Source organism: Nothobranchius furzeri, chromosome 2 (genome assembly GCF_043380555.1).
Source record: "Nothobranchius furzeri strain GRZ-AD chromosome 2, NfurGRZ-RIMD1, whole genome shotgun sequence".
NCBI lineage: Eukaryota > Metazoa > Chordata > Actinopteri > Cyprinodontiformes > Nothobranchiidae > Nothobranchius > Nothobranchius furzeri.
This window is the reverse complement of record NC_091742.1, coordinates 70486349-70507989: the sequence shown is the minus strand read 5'-3', so window position 1 is coordinate 70507989 and position 21641 is coordinate 70486349. Positions and strand designations below refer to the sequence as shown.

Here is a 21641-nt window from a genome sequence, read left to right as displayed (position 1 = left end):
AGGTATCACATACACTTCCAGATTAGGAAAATAGATTACAGGTAAATTCACAAAGGTAGTGAACTATTATTGTAATCTTCAGCAATTAAAAAAAATGAATAAAAATAGAAATCTGAGTTTCCAAGATGGAACAGCATAAAGGACACAGGCATCAGGTTCTGTATGACAATCACCAGCAGTGGTTTACACAGCTTTTAATGCTTTTACTTTACTTTTCTATTTGTTATTATGAAGTGTCTCTTGTCATAATGTGCTGTTATAGAGAATTTCACCTAATGTGGAAAGCTACTCTCAATATTTGAACAATACACCTCAGATGTTTAAAAATAACGATACTTTTCTGTTGAACTTGGAGCACAATCACCATGAGTGTCATAAAGTTACATTTAAAAAATAGGGAGTGAGATAAAACATAACTTACTGGTTCTTTAGGATCATTCAGCTGTAAAGGTTTTGACAGAAAACCTGCTAAAGTCCCCAAAATTGACTTTAATATAAATGTTAGGTTTAGGTCAGTATAGATCAAAGGAGCCATTTATGGTCATATAAGGAGCTCCATAAGGCTCCAGGGCCTCAAGCTGCAGACCCCTGGCCCTGAGCTGGGGACGTAGAAATACCTTACCAAAAAAGGCTCAGGAAATGTAAATTTAGTTTATTTTGTCCTCCTGTCTTTTAAAATCAATGAGTCAATCGATAAACAAACATCAGACAGGTAACTCACAACTCCACCAGCGATGAAGAGTTTGAAACAGTTTCAGTCTCAAATATTTGGTTCGTGCAAAAGCAATTTTAACCCCTTTAATTTGCAGTAAAGTTGCCAATTCATATTTCAGCAGAATTATTGTGAAATTCCACAAACCGATTTCTTTACGTTTAACAAATTTCTGTTGCAAATAAGTGTAATTTGCTGCGAATAACAGAAATCTTTGTAAATAATACAATGTGATGCTTTGGATGGCTGAATGTTCATAAGGCCATTTGGATAAACGGATATGTTTTACATTTCATTCGTTACCTAACCCAACTGTCACAAGTGTTTTTAAATTTGTGGGGAAGGGATGGGAATATGGATTATATTGGGTCATTCTAATCTTTTAATCACTTTGAGCCGCATTTTCTTTTGTATGAAAAGTGCTGTACAAATACAGTAAAGTTTGATTGATTGATTACATTAAAGTTGTTTTAAGACTACAGAAACATTTTGAAACACGTGTGTGCAAAAATTCTCAAATGTCTTGTCAATTTTTCCTAAATGAAACAGCGGGAAGCAAAGGTTTGTTGATCTTCATGATTTTCTTGTAGAAATCGTTGGTTGTTACGATAATCATTAAACCAGATGGTCACAAAGGAGACACATGCAGTGTTGTTTGAGAAGTGAAACAACGTTTATTTACAGAAATTGTGCAATAATTGTTTAAGCAAAATTAGGCAGGTGTATGAATTTGGGCACCACAAAAAAGAAATGAACTCAATATTTAGTAGATCCTCCTTTGGCAGAAATAACTTCTAAACTCTTCCTATAGTTTCCAGTGAGAGTCTGGATTCTGGCTGAAGCTGTTCTGGACTGTTCTTTACAAAACACCTCTTGCTCATTCAGGTCTGATGGCTTCTGAGCATGGACAGCTCTCTTTAACGCACACCACAGATTCTCAGTAATACTCAGGTCTGGGGGCTGAGAATGCCATTCCAGAATGTTCTACTTTTTCTCTGCATGAATACCTTAGTTGAGCAATGTTTAAGGTCATTGTCTTGTTGAGAGATCCAGCCCCAGTGCAGCTTCAGTTGTGTCACTGTTTCACTTCTCAAATATCACAGTGTGTCTCCAATATGATAGATTAACCTGAATTATTTTATAGCAGCAACCAACGATTTATACATGAAAATCAGGAAGATTAACAAACTCTCTGTAAGTTTTAGGGATGCACAGATACCGATACTGGTATCGATATCGGGCCGATACCAGTATCGGTAAAAGTTAACCGATACCAGTGCAGTTGCCTGAAAGTGGCTTCATTGTAACTTGTCATTTCTGTTCACCTATATTTTAGTGTTGTGATATTTTCTATTAATATATTTTATTTTTTATCTACCTCACAGTCTTTTCCTGTTGAAAGCAGAGAAGAAAATAAAACATGTATTCTAATTCAATGCATTTTTTTTGTGCGGTAGAAGTATTGGTAATTTGGTATCGGTAATCGGTATTGGCGAGTACTCAGATCCAAGTGTCGGTATCGTATCAAGTCCCTAGTAATTTCACATGTTGCTGATGGAACAAAATTGTGACCTCTACATAAAAAAACTAAAACTTGCTAAATGTTTGTGTGAAAAGCAAAAGTCCAGTCTTCAACAACAAAGGTACACTCATTGATTCTGTGACAGAATTTCTGTCACACCCTGTCCTGTCTTCTCCTAGGTTGTAGTCTGTGTCTCCGTTAATTGCTCCCACCTGCCTCTTGTTTCCCAATCACCATAGCTCCCGTTCCTCATGTATTTAAACCCCTGCTGTTCTGTGTTCCTTGTGGTGTCATTGTTTCATTGTCCAGCGTGCTTAATAAAGCCTTGTTAATCGTTCCTACCTGCCTGCCTGTTTCCTCCCCGGTCTGGATCCACGCCTTTCCTCCGCTCCACTCTGCAGCACGTCGTGACAGATTCCTGACTCACTGATCAACTCCATAGTGATTCTATGTGTCTGTAGGCATCAGATTATCTAAACCAGTGGTTCCTAACCTGGGGGTCCCGACCCCCACAAGGGGGTGCCAAAGCCTCTCAGTGGGTCGCCAGGACCTCTCCACTTTAAGGGGTTAAAACTTCATTTATTAATAGTTTATACCCTACATTGTGCTCACATTTGTTTTTCATGAGTGAAACGTTTACTGATATTAAGACAGGAAATAATTAGTACAGAAAAAGTAACACACTTTGAAGAACATTTTGCTCAGCTCACAGTTTTATTTTCAAGTGTCAAAAGTTCATTAAAGATAGGACCGGTTGATTAATCACAGCGTTTAAATAATCTAGTCTAAACAGTAATATACACATTTAAGTACATTTTGCTCAGTGTATTTTTTGTGTCAAACGTTTATTGAAAGGAATGATTGATTTATCAGTGTTTACAAGAAACAATGCGTTCAGAAAAGTAATACAAACTGTTAAGCACATTATGCTCTGTTTGGTTTTGTTAATGACTTTGTTCTGTACTGGAGCCTACTATTACTCTATTAAATCGAAGCATATTAAAATGTGCTTGAACAATTTTATCATTTCTTAATACTGTTTGTACTGGAAGAGAGAATGGGAGGGGTCATCAAAAATTTTACTGGTAAAAAAGGGGTCCCTTGGGAAAAAGGTCGGGAGCCACTGCTCTACACCTTCTTTACATTCATGGCTTCAAAATTTGTCTCAACTGGCATTTTATACTTTATTCTGTAGAAATATTTCTTCGTTCATGAATTATCAAACAAAAACTTTTGGAATTATTTACTACAATCCATATTTTACACTTTTTCAAGTAAACAAAGAAGCACTGGAGATTCTATCTTCATATCTGTAATATTTACAAAGCATCTCAGCACATTTCTCAAGGCCAGTCCTCAGATTGTTTGATGCTAAACTCATCATGTGTACCCACAGCTTCTGAAGTGGCCTTTAGCGCATAATTTATGCTTATTTATGAGTTCTCATATTAATGAGCCGTTAGGCTGCAAGAACCAATTAAAAGGAAATGAATACATCGGTCACTGGTTTTAATAAGTCCCTCTTTAAATGCATCTGCTCCATGCTGGCCTATAGACAACACAGCTGAGATTAAAGGAGCCGCACCATGCTAGTTTAAACCTTCGAGAGCAAAGGCAGGCACAATTTATGATAAAATCTGTTGGCGCTATTGAGATGCCATTTATCTGAAATATGAATTTTCATCAGCCTGAATTTATACTGTAAATTAAATTATTTGTGAATTTAGTGCAAAAAAATGGATTGCCTACATTGTATCACAGTACAGGGTAAGAAGACCACTTTTATAGATCTCTAAAAAAATCATACATAATTTCTGAAAGGGGGACAGGATTGCTGCTTTAAAGTTATTGTTATGATGTCTCGAGCTGAGGTGAGTTGTGCTCTGAGAGAGTTGGGTATTTATTGGGCAGTGGCATTGCACAGTTCATCTTAGTTGTTTACACACAATTACATTTACGCCAGACACAATGTCTTCAACATGTGAAGCTGTAAAGTAAATTGGCAGATTTTTTTGCTCAAATATTGTTTGTAAAATATTCACCCTATTTTAAATAAACCATTTTTTCTAGAGAAGTATTTATTTTATTTTTAGACTAAAAATAAGATAAAATGAGACGTTTTAAGTTTTTCAGAAATCCGTTTTTGCAGTGTAGAGTGCCAGAATTTTGAGAATTATGAGGAAAAAAGTAAGAATTCTGAAATTAAAGTTAGAGAAGCCACTCCACTGTCTGTCCAGTGTGTGGTGAACAGGGGTCCCGGTGTTCCATGTTGGATGCTTTTTAGTGCCCTCTCCTCCACCTGTTGTCTCTTTTCGGGGATCAGTGTGTTGAGCTGCCCATTTCTCATGTGATCTGACGTTGTCATTTCATCTCACCCAGGTGGAAGAGGGGGGTCGTGCCTCCTTGGTTGGAATCCAGGAGAGTGATGAGTTGGTGTCCATCAACGGCGAGCCCTGTGCTGATCTCACTCTCTTACGAGCGTTCGCTCTCATCGACACATCGACCGACAGTCTGCAGTTACTGCTAAAAAGGTAACTGTGATATGCTGTGCTTTATTTACATGAAATCTGAGCAGCAGATTGCTTTTTGTTTTAGCCAATAGTCTGCCAAACGTTATGATCTGAATCTACTCATTGACAAAGAGATGATCTTAAAGGAAAATGTGTTTCCTAACCCTAAGGAGTCAATGTAACAGGAAGTCTTTTTTTAAACAATTTCTTGATTGCATTAATTGAAATTCCATCCTTGGCTTAGTGCTTTTCTCCTCTTTTTCCTCTTAAAGACACATCTACATCTCATCTGAAGATGGTGAAACAGATGGGACAATCTGTAGTGAGAGGACCTCTTCAGGCAAGGCTTTAGAAAGTACCACCCTCCACATCATCTCATCAAAATACAGGTCCAGTGTCCCCAAAGAGCTTTACACCTCTGAGTCCCAAGGTGAGACCCTCTATGAAGACTTGGACATCAACAGAGAGGCTCCCTGGAGAACAAAGCAACATTCGTCTGATGATTTGGAAAGACACAAGTTGGTTTTTAAGAAAGAAGATGAGGAAGTACGGCGGTGCTTTTCTCCTGGTGATTTGGTGGAGCTTCAGGTGGCCCTGTCTGAGCAAACCTTGGAGGACAAGGGCTGCACTTCTCTAGGGAGTGCTCGTGGGATTCAGGGAGAGTTTTTGAACAAGGAGGATGGCGAACCAATACATACTCCCACAGGCTCTACCAAAGAGTCACTAAGGCAGCATGGGGTGGTGGTTGGCTCCCCCTCGATGCGGCGCAAGGTGGAGGTCGTTCTGCAGCAGACAGAAGCATCAGCAGCAGGGAGGGGCGTCCTGAGCGTGGGAGGCCCTAGGGTCAGTGAAAGTGTTGAATCCCAAAGCGAAGGAAGGCAGTTCGAGGGAGTTCCCGAGTCTTTTACCATCTCGTATGAGATTCCATCAGAGGAGGCGGACAATCAGAACTCAGATTCTGACGGGGGTCAGGAAAAACCCAGCAAGCATCGGGCGAAGCACGCTAGTGAGTACAATTGGAGAATTTCTGTTGGTCCCAATGAGTCTTGCACCATTGAACTGCATTTGTTAACATATGTGCATTCCAGGGTGTGTGTGTGTGTGTGTGTGTGTGTGTGTGTGTGTGTGTGTAAGCCTTAAAATAGGATGTGTTTTTTTACTGCAGTTGGAGGAGGGAGTCCATTCCTTTGAACGAAAGCAGATACAGCCTAGCGGAACTGGAATTACCGCATGAGTGGATCAAACTGTAGAGGAAGTACCATACAAAACTTTAAATAAATCAATCAAACTTATTGATAAATAAAAAAGGCTAAATTAATCCCAGATACCTCTTAAACATCAAGTATCTATCTGAAGCCATCTTGATGACAAATGTGGATACGGATGTTCTCCTTTGAGTTGTGTAGAAGACACAAAAATAACACCGGCGTGCTGATGATGCCCGCAGAAGTAGCTCTTTGACAGACACCAGCATGTGCTCCTCTAGTCTGTTACCTGATCCTTTCTAACTGGGTGCTTTAACTGAGCTGAAAAAGGGAGCGTGTTGCTCACTCCCGTTGTCTCCTGCACCTTCAGGTTAGTCCAGCAGAAATGTGACAAAGTAAGCCTGTTTGATTGATTTGAACGATTGCACAAAATTGTCTGAGTGGATTTGTCAAGTTTGGTATTTTTGTGTATTTAGACTAACTGTAATTTGGGAAGAAGTATAAATTATGACTGTCTGAGACTTAGAAATGTATTGCATCAGGCTTTTTTGTTCAGTTCGTATTTCGAGCTTGTTTACTGGATTGAATAGCTGGATTACGGTTGAGACTTCTTGATGAACAAATGTGAATAATATTTGGGTCAGTGAATTTTATTGCTTCTCTATAGATGAATATTTTATGTGCAGCCGAATAAGTACATGAGGATGAAGATTTATTGTTTGGGTTGATTTAACCCGAGAGCATGTGGTCATTTTGGTTTATCGGCTGTATTTTTTATTCTTTATATTATTATCAGTGTTATAAACTGGAATTAGCTTCTCATGTTGTCCCATGCCCTTGTTGCAGTTTTATAGGTCATATGTTTTACCTTGTTCAAGTCTTTTCACAAAAAGTAAATTGCTTGAATTGTGGGTGAACTTCTAACAAACAGTAGCCTGGCCAGCCATGCCCATGCTTCCTTATAGGAAGCAAAGGGCTTGGTAACGCTCCCATTTAAATAACCCCACCCCCTGAGAATTAGCTAATCAGCGCAGAGTAGCATACGTCACACACCGCAACACTCAGTTTCTCATAAACAACGAAGACGGTATCAGAAGCGGAGTTCGCTGCGGCTCTTTCCTCTGTTCTAAATGACTTGAACATGTCTTTAAACCCACAACCGCTAAAAGCCTTTCCTCTAAAGAAAGATGTTTGCAACGTCGCTAGACGCCATCTTTGACTATAGCAAAAAAAAAAAACTACAGCGCCACGCCATACATTCGTCATTTCCGCCATTTTTCTGAATGGTTATTTTTGAGCTGGCTAGTCCCGCCCTTCATGGTGCTCTCTGCCTCTTAGTGTCCAGACGTGTCCTCAGTGTAGATTAGGCAGATGATGAGTCTGGCAGGTCAGGCTAGACAAAAATTGCTTCTTTACAACTTTAAACAATATTTTGCTCATTTTGAAGCAGGGTTCCATGGAAATATCAGGATCAGTAAAAATCTTGCATGTTTGAAAATCGTTAAACAACCTCAGTTTGAAGAAAATATGAGTTAAAGTAACACAGAGCAGTTTCCTGCTGCTCCGTTCTACTGGCTAAAAGTGGAATTACAACTGTGGTAAACAACTCTGCTGTAGCCTGCTGTAGTTAGTGCTAACAACGAGCTAACATGAGCCAACTAACACTAAAATAAACCACAAAAGATCCACATGGTTGGACAAAAATATTATTACGTACAAGTCCAGTAGCAACAAAGCCAGCTCACCATCAGTCCGTGATTTTGCAGTCTCCTTTAGCTCCTTCAAGCTAGTGTAGGCCACACCGATGTTCTCTCTGGTTTTAACTCTTTGCTTCACCTTCAAAGACATTACTCTCTTATTTTTACTTCCAGGCCCCACCAATATACCAACAGGAAAAGCAAACTTCTTCTTCTTCTTTTTCTTATGCTTTTTATTGATCATCGCCAAATGGCAAAAAAAGCTTACTGCTAGCATAACAGCCAACAGCCCTACAGCAGGTAAAGAGCGTCCCCTATGTAACACCTACCCTGTCCACAAAACTGTGAATTGTAGTATCTGGCCAGTAGAGGGCTTCAGAGTGATGTCAAATATGAAACTGGTCATGTTTCTAACCAACAAACACTAAGATTAACACTCGTAAGTTAGTTAAAAACTATTTAGTTCACTTTAACAGAGATCGTCCCAGTGGAACCAACGGGACAAATCGAGTGTCCTTATAGCCGTATTGTAGTTAATATATGGCTTTGAAATTTCATTTTTAATCATTTAATCATTTTAAAATGACCTATTCAAAATTTTCAAACTATTAACTGTTTAAATATTTTTTTATATTTAAGAGATCCCAATAATCTAATTTAGGTGAAATTAAAAATGTACATCAGACAAAATATTAAAGCAATTTCACTCTCAAAAATGTCATAACAGTTCATGCAAATCGATTTTTATAACCTTCACATTGTCATTAATGTCATTCAGTGGTTATTTTAGCAGAGTGATTAGCATATTCCAGCAGGATAAAACGGAGTGAAATTTTCCATAACCATTTTCGTAACCCATTTTTTAAAATTCAAAGTATGATTCATGAACGGCTGTAAGTCTTTTGAGTTTAGAAATGAAATATCTTCTAATCCTCTCTACCCAGACTAACTTGTAGCTATCCAGCCAGAGCTAATCTCAGAAGATCTGGAATGTTCCTTTAAATTGGTGATCAAATAGATTCATAATACAGAAAACCCACCTTTACCAATTCTTTTGTGCAGATTTATTTTGTTTGTTTCACCAACACAAACGAAAGAACCAAACCAAAAGCCCTCCGGAGGACTACCTTCCACCTAAAATACTGCATGAGGTCCTTCCACCGGTGGCCCTTGCCATTTTAGACATTGTAAATTCCAGCTTCTCCTCTGGTGTGTTTCCCGTAACATTTAAAAATGCAGTTGTTCAGCTGCTGTTAAAGAAACCTGACCTGGACCAGTCCATCTGTGCCTATTATTGCCTGATTTCTAGGCTTACATTCATCTCTAAAGCCACCGAGAAACTGGTTCTTACCCAGCTTACTTCTCATTTGAACATGGGCTTCTTGACCCATTTCAGTCAGGTTTAAGACCAAATTACAGCACCGAATCAGCCCACATTTGGGTTCTCAATGTAACCTGATTTCAACAGACTCTGGCTCCTATGTTTACTGTTACTCAACCTGACCGTGGCATTTGAGACTGTTAGACCACACCATCCTTCATAGGCTTGAGTGGGTGTCACAGGTACTGCTCTTTCCTGGTTCAAATCATACCTCAGTGGTTGATGTTTTGATGTCCATATTGAGGATTGCTCCTCTCCCAATGTCCCACTTTCATGGGGAGTGCCTCAGGGTTTGATCCTGGGTCCGCTCCTTTTTTGCTTTTTTCCTCCCTCTTGGAAAGATTTTATCCAATCACGGAGTCAACTACCATTTCTACGCAGACAGTTGCCCAATTTACCTGAAACTCAGTCAGCAGCACTAATCTACAGTTTTGGCAGAATGCCTCTCTGAGGTCAAAACCTGGCTGTCCTCTAACTGCCTAAAGTTAAATGATGGCAAGACAGAAGCCACTCTTTTTAACCCCATTAACACAAATGGTGCTACAAATGTTCCCGCTCTTCCCTCACTCAGTCCTAAATCATGTGTCACCAGCCTGGGTGTGAAACTCGACTCAATGACTCCACAAGTCAATGCCGCTGTCATGTTTCGCTTTTTTCAACTTTGCCGCATCACTTGGCTTAGATCCATCCTCAAACACCCGCATCTTGAATCTGTCATTCACATATTCATTACCTCCTGTCTGGATTATGCCAACTCTGTGCTGATTTGGATTAATGCACCCACCTTAAACAGTCTACAGAAAGTTAAAAATGCTGCAGCTAGGTTCTTAACCAAGTCCAACAGATGCATGCACATCACAACCATTCTTGCTAATTTACATTGACTCCAGGTAAAATTTAGGATTCATTCCAAAGTGTTGCTTTTTGTTTACAAGGCTTTGAATAGTACGTCAACAGCTTATCTGACTGAGCTGCTGACTCCATATACACCCACACGTTCCCTTTGATCGACCGATCACCAGCTACTGGTTGTTCGGAAGGTCCGCTATACATCACGTGGTGAGCGTGCTTTTTCTCACGCTGCCCCCAAACTCTGGAACTCTTTTCCCATCCAAGTACGTTTGGCTCCGTCCCTCAACAAGTTCAAGTCTGCGCTTAAGACAAATTTTTTTTTAGCATTGTCTAGCTTACATAATCTACCTCACTAAAAACTGCACGACTCTAGTAGACCGTGCCTTGCCTCACTGCACCTCTTAGGGCTGTTTTACTTTTCTAGTTTAATTTAACTATGATTCATTAACTCTTTTAGGTACACCTTGGGATATTTTTTAGTTTTTTTGGTTTTTTTATGCTGTTTTTAGCGGGTTTCATTCAATTTTTCACTTGCCTTCCATAGTGATTTTACTTTTTTGTCTGTTGTTGTGTTTGAGCCTTTGGGGTTTTATGTACAGCACTTTAGTTAACTGACATTATATTTTTAAACTGTGCTTTATAAATGATTTGGTAGAGTATACTAAAGTAAAACTTTCATTTGATGTGAAATCATCAGAGTGAAGCACTATTAAATTCACTTTTTTTATGTTGTGCTGTTTTTAAAACCATTCTCTTTTTTTCCCCCCATTCTTCTCTAATTAGGGCTAAGGCGCAACGAGAGTCTGTCTGAGAAACAGGTGAAGGAGGCCAAATCCAAATGTAAACGTATTGCTCTTCTCCTTTCGGCGGCACCACCAAACCCTAACAACAAGGGGGTGTTGATGTTCAAGAGACATCGCCAGAGGGCCAAAAAGTTTACTCTTGTGAGCTACGGTACAGGAGACGACGAACCAGAGTTTAGTGACGAAGAGCAAGAGGATTCTGAAGAGGAGAGGCTGGAACCTGCTGCTGGAAATTACAAATTTGAAGCTTCTGTTGATTCTAAGTCAGACAAGCATTTTCTTGCTAATATCCCAAGTGGCAAAAGTGTTCTAATTTTAGATTTGGACCAGAGTCTTTTTGGAGTCAAAACGGACTTGAACAGCAAAACAAAGATGGAATGTTTGCCTGAAACCAAAGGTAAAGGCGCTTTAATGTTTGTTCAGCGGCGTCAAAGAATGGATGAGATCACTGCAGAACATGAGGAACTCAGACGCCAAGGGATACCTGTGGAAGGAGTTCAGGAGGCTGAGAAGAAAGCAGATGAGTACTCTTATATGCAGTCCACAACAGATGGCCATGCTTACATGGATGTAAATATGCACCAACAAAGCCAGCAGCATTACCAGCAATACCAAGAGCAACAGTACTATGAGCAGCAGCAGAGCTACCAACAGCAGCAGCATCAACAATATCAACAATACCAGCAGCAGCAGATACAACAACAGCAATATGAACAACAACAACAACAGCAGCAGCAAATATATCAGCAACAGCAAAGTTATCAAGAGCAACAGCAAATTCAGCACTATTCTGCAAACATCAATGGCATGGTTCAACATCAAACCAATGAAATTCAGAGTTCTTTCAGTAATCGCACAGCAAAGCCTTTTACAGCAGATAATATGGTAGCAACCCCTTATTCTCAAGTGGCAAGTGGGACTAACCAAGATTCTGTGGGTCAAGGAGAGCAGATAGCATCTCGTGATGAGCGGATTTCTACTCCTGCAATAAGAACTGGGCTTTTGTCAGACACAAAGAGAAAAAGCACTAGCAAGCCAATGTTCACCTTTAAAGAAGCACCAAAAGTATCACCTAACCCAGCATTATTGAGTCTCCTCAACAGGGGTGATAGGAAAGGGTTTGAGTCTGGACCTGAGGAAGACTACCTTAGCCTTGGGGCTGAAGCTTGCAATTTCCTCCAGTCTCAAAGAGTTAAACACAAGATTCCACCACCAGTTGCCCCGAAGCCCGCGATCAAGCCCAATTCTCCTCCTTGGTCCCTTCAAATAGAAGCAGCCAACCAGGACATGCCTCAGTGTGCTGAAAATAGTCTATCCTCACCTGCTGCAGCCCCCACCAAAGAGGCCGCCCCTGCTCTAGAACCAGAGCCAAACCCTGCACCTGCCCCAGAGTCTTCCATCCTTCCTTCCCCACAAGACACTCCTGCAAACAACACCACTGCAGACCAGCATGCATGGTCTCTCCCAGAACCAGAGTCTCAACAACAGTCTCCACAAGTAATGGTTCAGGAGGCTAATAGTCTGGTGAATTCTGCTCTGCAGTCTGAAACATCACAAATGGCCACATGGGGAGCAGTACAAACACAGCAACAGTCTACTTCCTGTTCTTGGCAATCAGGACAAATGCAGCCCCAGAACCCACCTCCAACCCAGTCCCCATCACAGCTACCTTGGGTAACCCATCAGCCTACTCAGAATCAAGCACCTATTCAGCATCCAACAAACACTTGGCCCCCTCAAAGTCCGCAATCATGGGCTCAGCCTGAAGAACAAGCACAAGACCGTCCAAATGCTCAGCCACCTTGGGCTCAACCTCAAGAACAACCACAGCCTCAGCCACAGATTCAGCCACCTTGGTCACACATTAAGGAGAAGCCTCAATTGCAGCAAATGCCACAAACTTGGGGTCAGGCCCAAGAACCACAGCCACCCCCTCAGAACCCTTGGACACCGCCAGCACAAATGGAGTCTCAACAGCAGCCACCATGGGTGCATCAACCTCAGTCCAAAATCCAATCTCAACCTCCCTGGGTTCAACAAGCTCAGCCAGAAACACAGCCACAATCACCTTGGGTTCAGCAACAACAACATCCAGATTTGCCACAATCGTGGTCAAAGGCTCAAGCGCCAGGTCAACCTCAACCACCATGGGTCTCAGCTCAGCCTCAACAGCAGCCATCTTTTAATACATGGGCCCCATCACCACCTCAAGGACAATCTCAAACACCCTGGATCAATGTACAACCTCAAGCTCAGGCTCCAGTTAATCCAATTAATCTAAATCCATGGGCACCAGTTCCTGCCCAACCTCAGTCCGAAGCTTCTTGGAATCCGCAACCTTCAGAGCATGGTGGTCAGCAACACATGAATGCTTGGGCTCCGGAACAAAATCAAGCCCAGCATCAGCCACCTTGGATTCAACCAGTTCCATCCCAGCCTGTACAACAGCCAAACTGGCAGCAGCCTGCTCCAAACACTCCACAACAAATGCAAATGAATATGTGGTCCTCAGGCCAGGTGCAGCCTCAAGTACCTGCTAATGACTGGAGACCACAGTCACAGCAGGCACCTTTAAATGCTCCCGCATCTACAGTGAACATCCACCCTTCCCCTAAACCCTGGCATCCACTGCAATCTACACCACAAAACCAGATGCCTCCACCTCCACCCCAGAGAATGCACTCCTTTACTGTTGTTCAAAAATCTTCGTCACCTGTCAACCCAATGGCTACCGTCTTGAATCCTAAACCATCCCTTGGTTCAGCCTATGAGATGCCAGTTGTCAAAGGGAAAGGAGCTGATATGTTTGCGAAGAGGCAATCCCGTATGGAGAAGTTTGTCGTGGACTCTGAGACCGTGGAGGCAAACAAAGCAAGCCGGTCAACATCACCAGCTGCTTCCTTGCCAAACGAATGGAGATACACCCCCAATGTACGTGCTCCACCTCCTCGGGCGTATAATCCAATTCAGTCACCTTTTTATCCCCCAGCAGCAACAAAGCAGCCCCCTGCAAATAGTCCAGCAATCAAACCAAAGAAAAAAGATCAGGAGAAGTCAGCACCTGCCCCTAAACCTCTTAATGTAATAGATGTCATGAAGCATCAACCCTATAAATTAGATTCGTCACTCTTTATCTTTGGGCCAGCAGCAGAGGCTGCCAAGCCCCCTACACCAAAGCCTAGCTGTTCACCTTCTAATCCACCCCCCGACAGCCAACAAATTAGGTATGAGCAAATGATCCCGGTCCAGCAAGCTGGATCATTTGGCGTCCCATATCCTCAGCAGGCCTATGGGATACCCATGCAGCCTCTAATGCATGATGGTCAGTATCAGCAGACCCAATCTCATGTGTATCCCTATCAGCAGCCTCCAAGTGGTCCATACCAGCAAGATTATAACCAACAGTACCAACAATCTGTTCAACCACCATATCATCTTCAAATGGCACAGCCTTTAAACCTCCCCTACCAACAAGCTATTCAGGCTGCTTACCAGCCTGCCAGTAGCCCTCCCTATCTGGCAACTCCTTCTGTACCATATAAACCACAGTCTACCAGTAGCTACATCGCTCCTAACTTCCCTGTCGCCACTAGACCTGAATCTGCTTCAGGTGGTAGCACCGCAGCTGCACCCAAACCAAAGTTTACAGCTAACAAGAGCTCAGCTCAGGTCTGGAAACCCACAGCAGCTGAAAAAGAGTGATTATTCTAGACTTATGGTGGGCTTGTAGTTGTATCGGGGGGGGGGGGGGGGGGGGGGGGGGGTTGTGCTCTTAGTACACTGACAAGAGGAAGATTTTGAGCACAAACTGTAAACGTCCTTTTGCAATTACTATTTAACCTACCTTATTTTGGTAGAACAAAGCATTGTAGTTTACGACAGGTAGGTCTAACCTAGGGTCTATTTGCGACCCTCAGACTGCTTTGTGCAGTCCCCAATTGTATTTTTAGAATTTTCTCAGATTTTCTCTCCAGCAGGCTGTTGATGTAGATTGAAAGCTTTTTACATTTTTATTATCAGATCCGTACTAACATGAGGCCTATTTTGAGCATTTTTTTAAAATCACTATATAATGAGAATTCTTTTTTTTTTTTTAATCACCATTTTTGTGGCCTATGGGGACATTTTGCTTGACGAAATTGGCCCTAGCCTTGAAAGGTGTATATGCGCTCCTGGTTTACAAGTTTTCAGAGTTCATTTGGAAGCCATTATTACAATAAAAAGATTAAGTCATGCTCTACTTTCACATAAAATTTAAACTCAAAACAAAAATGAGCAGTTTTAAAAAGAGATGGTTAAGTGAGTCAAATAACTGTGTAAGAATGTAGGGGAGCAAAACGCTCAGATGTGGAATATGTAAGAATTTGGAAGAAAGAAGTTTATTCTTGAAAGCAAGAGAACTTTATGTGATGAACTGATCCAAGTATTTCAACAGAAGGGAGAGACATTACATAAATAACGATAAGAAACAAACTGGCTGTAAAAAGTCTATGTGCAACATGTAAAGAGGTGCAGGAGAAGGGTGTGGGCTGTAATGATACGAGTACATTTGCTACGGTAGGGATGTCGATACAGACATGGAACATCTTTGGACTTTCGGCCATTTTTAGAAAAATGAACTGTGATTTGAAATGATAAATTTGGTTGCTTTGACATTTTGATTTGCTTTTTTGTTTGTATATTTTCTTCTGTCTTTACCTTAGCACCTCCTTGAGTGGGTTAACTTTATTTAAAGCAGTTAACCAGCTGTTGCATCATGTTAGACTCTATTTTTAACCTTCCTTGTGTCAAGTCCAGTCCTGCGGTGCACATAGAAGGTTCAAATTTCTACTTAAGCTATCAAAAGCTACTATCTAGCAGACCCTAGTTTTTCCTTCAGTAGCAGTTTCCTGTCCTCGTGTCTTCATGTAAGTATTGTCAGATAGAGATCCATGATTGATGCACAAAGATTTATTGACATAGTATTTGTATCTTCAAAAACATATTTTTGTTGTATTTTCTTTTTCCTTTTTTGTGTTTCTCTTCATTGTGCACTTTATGTATGATTCACCGCAGTGCCATTAAACTGTCTTTCATCCTGTTTGCTTTCTTTGCTTTTCTCCTTTGAGCATTCTTTAATGTTATTCTGCTTTCCTCTGATTTCTGTTCAGTTTCATCACTTTTTCACATTTCCCACTGCTATCAAGCACTGACCTATATGACACAAACAAACCAAAAAAATCAGTTTTAATCAACTTTTTTAAAGGAGTTGGGTGGCTCAGCGTGATTTAGTGGATCCTGGTGATACAATGCATGGCTTTCTGATAATATATATAGATGTTGTGTCATCCACGAGTTTTTGTATCAAATGACACCATTAGTTTCAGTAACTCTGTTAGAATGTTACTCACCCACTTCCTCATTGGCTCTTTACTCATGCATATTCATATGCTTTTTACAAGAAGGAGCCCCGACTTGTTTCAACATCAGTTTTATGATTTTTATTTTTAAGAACATTGTGTACAAACACTTAAAAGGTGTGGAACACTTGTTTAATTAATTCATTTCCAGTGGTATGTAAGAGGAATGAATGCCCTGTAAGTCATACTCGAGGCAGAAAAAAGCTCACATGCGTCTATTTCAGGAACTAGCAGAATACCACATCTCACCTGTGATTGGTTGACAGCAATGCGACTCTACAACTGACTCGGTTTTCTCTCTAACTATGATGCTTTATGTCCACAAATAACACAAGCCTTGAGGAGTTCTGCTGTGTGGTGGAGTTACTAATGCTAATGTTTAGCTTCTACTAGACAAGACATTCTCTGCTGTTTCCTGGATGCTAGAGCAATAACAGCCTTCCCCATCGTGAGTCAAGATGGATGAATTCATGAAAGTTAAGTGACAGTGTGACGTAGACCTGTCAGGATTTTCTAATCCTAGAGTTTCACCGTCTATTTTCTATCAGAAGCTAATTCAGGAGATAGGTTTAAGAGACTATTTTCATGTTCAGCCTGCATGAAAAACTCTGAGTAACTGATAATCAAAAATAATAATTAAAAAAGGGGTTTTCAGTGTTCCACACCTTTAGACATGCATAAATGCATAAATTCCAAGGAGTCTGACTTTTAGTTTCTTTTTCACTCATTTTCTGCCAGGTTTTTTGCACATGACTATGACAGAATATTGTTTGCGTGTAAAAGTTAGAAAAGCAGGCAAGCAGAGGAAAACTGACAGTGTCTTCAAGTATGTCCAAAAATTGAACTCTAATTCTAAATCAGAGGAGTCACTGCCTATAATGGCTTTAGCTAATGGCTCATTTGGGAATCAAGCTAAATATTTTTTTCAGTCTGTCAAACTGATATTTTGGTATTTATATACAGGTCCTTCTAAAAAAAATAGCATATTGTGATAAAGTTCATTATTTTCTGTAAAGTACTGATAAACATTAGATTTTCATAAATATTAGATTCATAACACACAACTGAAGTAGTTCAAGCCTTTTATTGTTTCTAATATTGATGATTGTGGCATACAGCTCATGAAAACCCTCAATTCCTATCTAAAAAAATTAGCATATTTCATCCGACCAATAAAAGAAAAGTGTTTTTAATACAAAAAAAGTCAACCTTCAAATAATTATGTTCAGTTATGCACTCAATACTTGGTCGGGAATCCTTCTGCAGAAATGACTGCTTCAATGCGGCGTGGCATGGAGGCAATCAGCCTGTGGCACTGCTGAGGTGTTATGGAGGTCCAGGATGCTTCGATAGCGGCCTTAAGCTCATCCAGAGTGTTGGGTCTTGCATCTCTCAACTTTCTCTTCACAATATCCCACAGATTCTCTATGGGGTTCAGGTCAGGAGAGTTGGCAGGCCAACTGAGCACAGTAATACCATGGTCAGTAAACCATTTACCAGTGGTTTTGGCACTGAGCAGGTGCCAGGTCATGCTGAAAAATGAAATCTTCATCTCCATAAAGCTTTTCAGCAGATGGAAGCATGAAGTGCTCCAAAATCTCCTGACAGCTAGCTGCATTGACCCTGCCCTTGATAAAACACAGTGGACCAACACCAGCAGCTGACATGGCACCCCAGACCATCACTGACTGTGGGTACTTGACACTGGACTTCAGGCATTTTGGCATTTCCCTCTGCCCAGTCTTCCTCCAGACTCTGGCACCTTGATTTCCGAATGACACGCAAAATTTGCTTTCATCCGAAAAAAGTACTTTGGACCACTGAGCAACAAACAGTCCAGTGCTGCTTCTCTGTAGCCCAGGTCAGGCGCTACTGCCACTGTTTCTGGTTCAAAAGTGGCTTGACCTGGGGAATGCGGCACCTGTAGCCCATTTCCTGCACACGCCTGTACACGGTGGCTCTGGATGTTTCTACTCCAGATTCAGTCCACTGCTTCCGCAGGTCCCTCAAGGTCTGGAATCGGTCCTTCTCCACAATCTTCCTCAGGGTTCGGTCAGCGTTTTCTGCCACACTTTTTCCTTCCCACAGACTTCCCACTGAGGTACCTTGATACAGCACTCTGGGAACAGCCTATTCGTTCAGAAATTTCTTTCTGTGTCTTACACTCTTGCTTGAGAGTGTCAATGATGGCCTTCTGGACAGCAGTCAGGTCGGCAGTCTTACCCATGATTGCGGTATTGAGTAATGAACCAGGCTGGGAGTTTTTAAAAGCCTCAGGAATCTTTTGCAGGTGTTTAGAGTTAATTAGTTGATTCAGATGATTAGGTTAATAGCTCGTTTAGAGAACCTTTTCATGATATGCTAATTTTTTCAGATAGGAATTTTGGGTTTTCATGAGCTGTATGCCAAAATCATCAATATTAGAAAAAATAAAAGGCTTGAACTACTTCAGTTGTGTGTAATGAATCTAATATATATGAAAGTCTAATGTTTATCAGTACTTTACAGAAAATAAGGGACCTTATCACAATATGCTAAATTTTTGAGAAGGACATGTATGTTAAATTGAAAAGAGAGAAAATCACATCTTTATAGTTTAAGTTCAGGTTTTGGAGGTGTAGTTAGGTTATGTGTGTGTCTGTTGTATGGGCCAACTTATTGCTTGAGTTAGTAAATGTTAAATGGCCTCTATTTAGTTCTAAGGGTTCTACAACCCCCCAAGGTGCTTCACAAAACAATTAGTCATCCACCCATTCACACACACATTCACATGCTGTTGATGATTAGCTACGATGTAGCCACAGCTGCCCTGGAGCACACTGACTGAAGCGAAACTGACAAACACTGGTGCCACTGGTCCATCTGACTACCACCAGTTTGTGAGCTTTTCATACCTGAATGTTTCATAGCTCAGAGTTACATGGCACAAACAACATCAATTTGAAGAATCAATGGAAAATGAGAGAAAAAGCAGCCAAAATCCCCAAAGAAAATTTGACAGAACTTCAGAAAGACTATTTTGATATTTTACGCATCATTTAAAACAAAGATGGCCTTTTGCACTATATTAGACATCAACTCTTTAAATATAATCTGCCCCTTTTCTAAAATATATGGCAAATACACTAAGTCAGGCATATTGACATAATTATAATTTTTGGCTTTTTTTAGAGCTAAAATATGATCAGATATCTTCTAAAATTAGAGCTAAAATATGATCAGATATCTTCTAAAATTAGAGCTAAAATATGATCAGATATCTTCTAAAATTAGAGCTAAAATATGATCAGATATCTTCTAAAATTCTGAGTGTTTTCTGTGCTAACTCACTGTTTTGGACAATGCATGAGTTCATTTAATTCTATTATTTCCCTTCACAAATGAACTTTTTCCTTTCTGTTCTGTCATTTTTCAAGATTACTGCTAGTGCACACCTGCAGCCAGAAGGTGGCAGCACCTTTCTAAGGGTTCTCTTGCAGCAGTCACCAGAATTAGTGGTGACATAAGAAATCATGCATGGCATCCTTTTACCTCACATAGCCCTTAACTGTCTGGGTACCAAAGAGCAGACACAAGAATGAAACATTTAGCATGTTCTGCTAATTAGCTGTCTATGAAAGCTGACTACTGCAAAACAAGCTGAGGCTTTGTCCCTTCACCTCTATGACCCAGCTGTTTTGAGAAACAGGGCAATCAAGGCTGGAAGAAATACAATTAAATCTAAAGTCTACAATAAATCTTGCAATAACCAGGGGTAATGCCTTGTGAAGATGTTAGGATTTTATAGCTATTTTACATCCTAGTAAAGATATACATTTAAACTTAACTAACAACTAAAAAAATCTCTTAAAAAGAGCTATAGTCATCAGTTTCTAATGCTTTCTAAGCTGATTTGCACATAAGCCAGACAATAATGAGCACTTACTAAAATAAGCATGTCTGGATCTTTCTCTACAGGCAATTGGCAGAAGCTATTCCCTTTCTCCACCAGTCAGGGTGCCATTTACGGGCCAGAAATCAGCTTCTGCTTCCTCCTCTCCCAAGCCTCAAAGCCGATCTTCCACAACTCCCCCAGCAAGACAGACTTCCTGGCTGGAAAAAGGCTTCAAACCCCTAACCCCCTGGGAGGCTGCCTCCCGCCACCCCTTGGGCCTTGTAGACGAAGCCTTTGCTGTCCAGAACCTCCAACAGTCTATTGCTTCAAATGTCCGCCTGGCAGCCCAGCGTAAAATGCTGCCTGAGCCGCCAGCAGATTGGAAGGCCAGGGTTACTTACCCAGCCCCGCAGAAAGCAAGCAGCCAGACTTGGAGCCAAAGCCAAAGCCACGGTCAGAGTCGAGCTCCAATTCCTTCATTTGTGTCCCCAACAAGAAGCCCTGTCTCCACTCCAGTAAGCCACATTGGTTACAGGTCTCTGCCCAGACAGTGGCAGTCTCAAAAGTACGTGGCCGAAGTAAACCAAAAGCCTTCAATATGTTTTTCTGGAGGTAAAAGACCACCGGAAACGCACTCTTACAAGTCTGTATACACCAGCAATACGTGGAGTTGGAGGCGGTAGGATAGACATTGGTCTTTACACACCAAGCTCCTAATAGAGCTCTTTGTGTTATCTTATTTTAGTGGCAGTAAAGGATCAAATCAGACAGAAAAGTCAGTATACATTTGAACTGTTGGGAAGTTTGCATCAAATTCTGCTGTTTTACACCATTTATCAAACACCGTTTTTTAGTTTTGCTTTCATATCGTTAGCCTGTGTGGTTTTAGATGATGGTTGTAACAGTTACATGAGGAAAGAGAAGATCAGGTGGATTATTTAATGTCGGCTTACAAAAGGTTTTCTGTGTGGATTGTTTACATGAAATACATAGAAGTCATCCTGTACCGCTTTTTTGTATGTAAAAATGGAGTATAAATGGCCATCCATCACATCATTGGAAATTTGTAGGGATGGATAAAAAGTGGGAAACGATGTGAATGATCATGCATCATCAGTATCTCCAGGGATAACTGAAGCTTTCACAGAACAGAGGTGATATAGGGCTGTTGTGTAAGAAAAATATGCTTGAAAGTTTATTTTGAAACTTTGCTTCTTGGAATTCTGCCATTTACTTACAAAGATTGTAATCTTTTCTGGCCACCGTGGTTGTCTCTATGGGTTTATTCACCAAGAAAAACACATTAACGTTGTTTCTCATGGATAAAAAAATGCACTTTTCCATGTATTGGGTGCACTTTCTTCAATACAACACATACGGAATGGTTATAGGGTCAACACTGTGACCCAAGTAGCACAAGTTTTACCACGTTATTGCTGTACCTAAGATTTACCAAATCTACTCAATATTTTGTTAGGAACCTTTTACAATTGTAAATGTGAACTATTCATTCTTAAATTAAGGCTTTGACTTTGATACAGTAAAATGATCAGGTTTAGGCTGATAGAAGACAAAGAAATTGAAGGCCACATTACACACACTGGTCAATCTTAATTCTAATCTTCTATGGTAATGTGATTTGGAAGTGATCAAACAGGATCACAAACAAGCAGATGAAATGCATTT

The 21641-nt window shown here is 40.7% G+C and overlaps 1 protein-coding gene across 2 annotated transcripts in view; it reads left to right on the top strand.

The window, feature by feature from the left end:
- The window catches only part of LOC107377449 (synaptopodin-2), a 30851-nt gene extending 10030 nt beyond the window's left edge, over positions 1 to 20821 (top strand). The window contains exons 2-5 of one of the 2 annotated variants that reach the window (XM_015947024.3): positions 4614 to 4765; positions 5017 to 5750; positions 10663 to 13613; positions 20039 to 20821. In XM_015947024.3, coding sequence (XP_015802510.3) covers positions 4614 to 4765; positions 5017 to 5750; positions 10663 to 13613; positions 20039 to 20638 — 4437 coding nt within the window. In that variant the 3' untranslated portion in view covers positions 20639 to 20821. Of the gene's footprint in view, positions 1 to 4613; positions 4766 to 5016; positions 5751 to 10662; positions 14430 to 20038 lie in introns of those variants that run through there. The other variant, XM_015947023.3, reaches the window with a different exon arrangement.
- Positions 20822 to 21641: the final 820 nt, after the last annotated feature.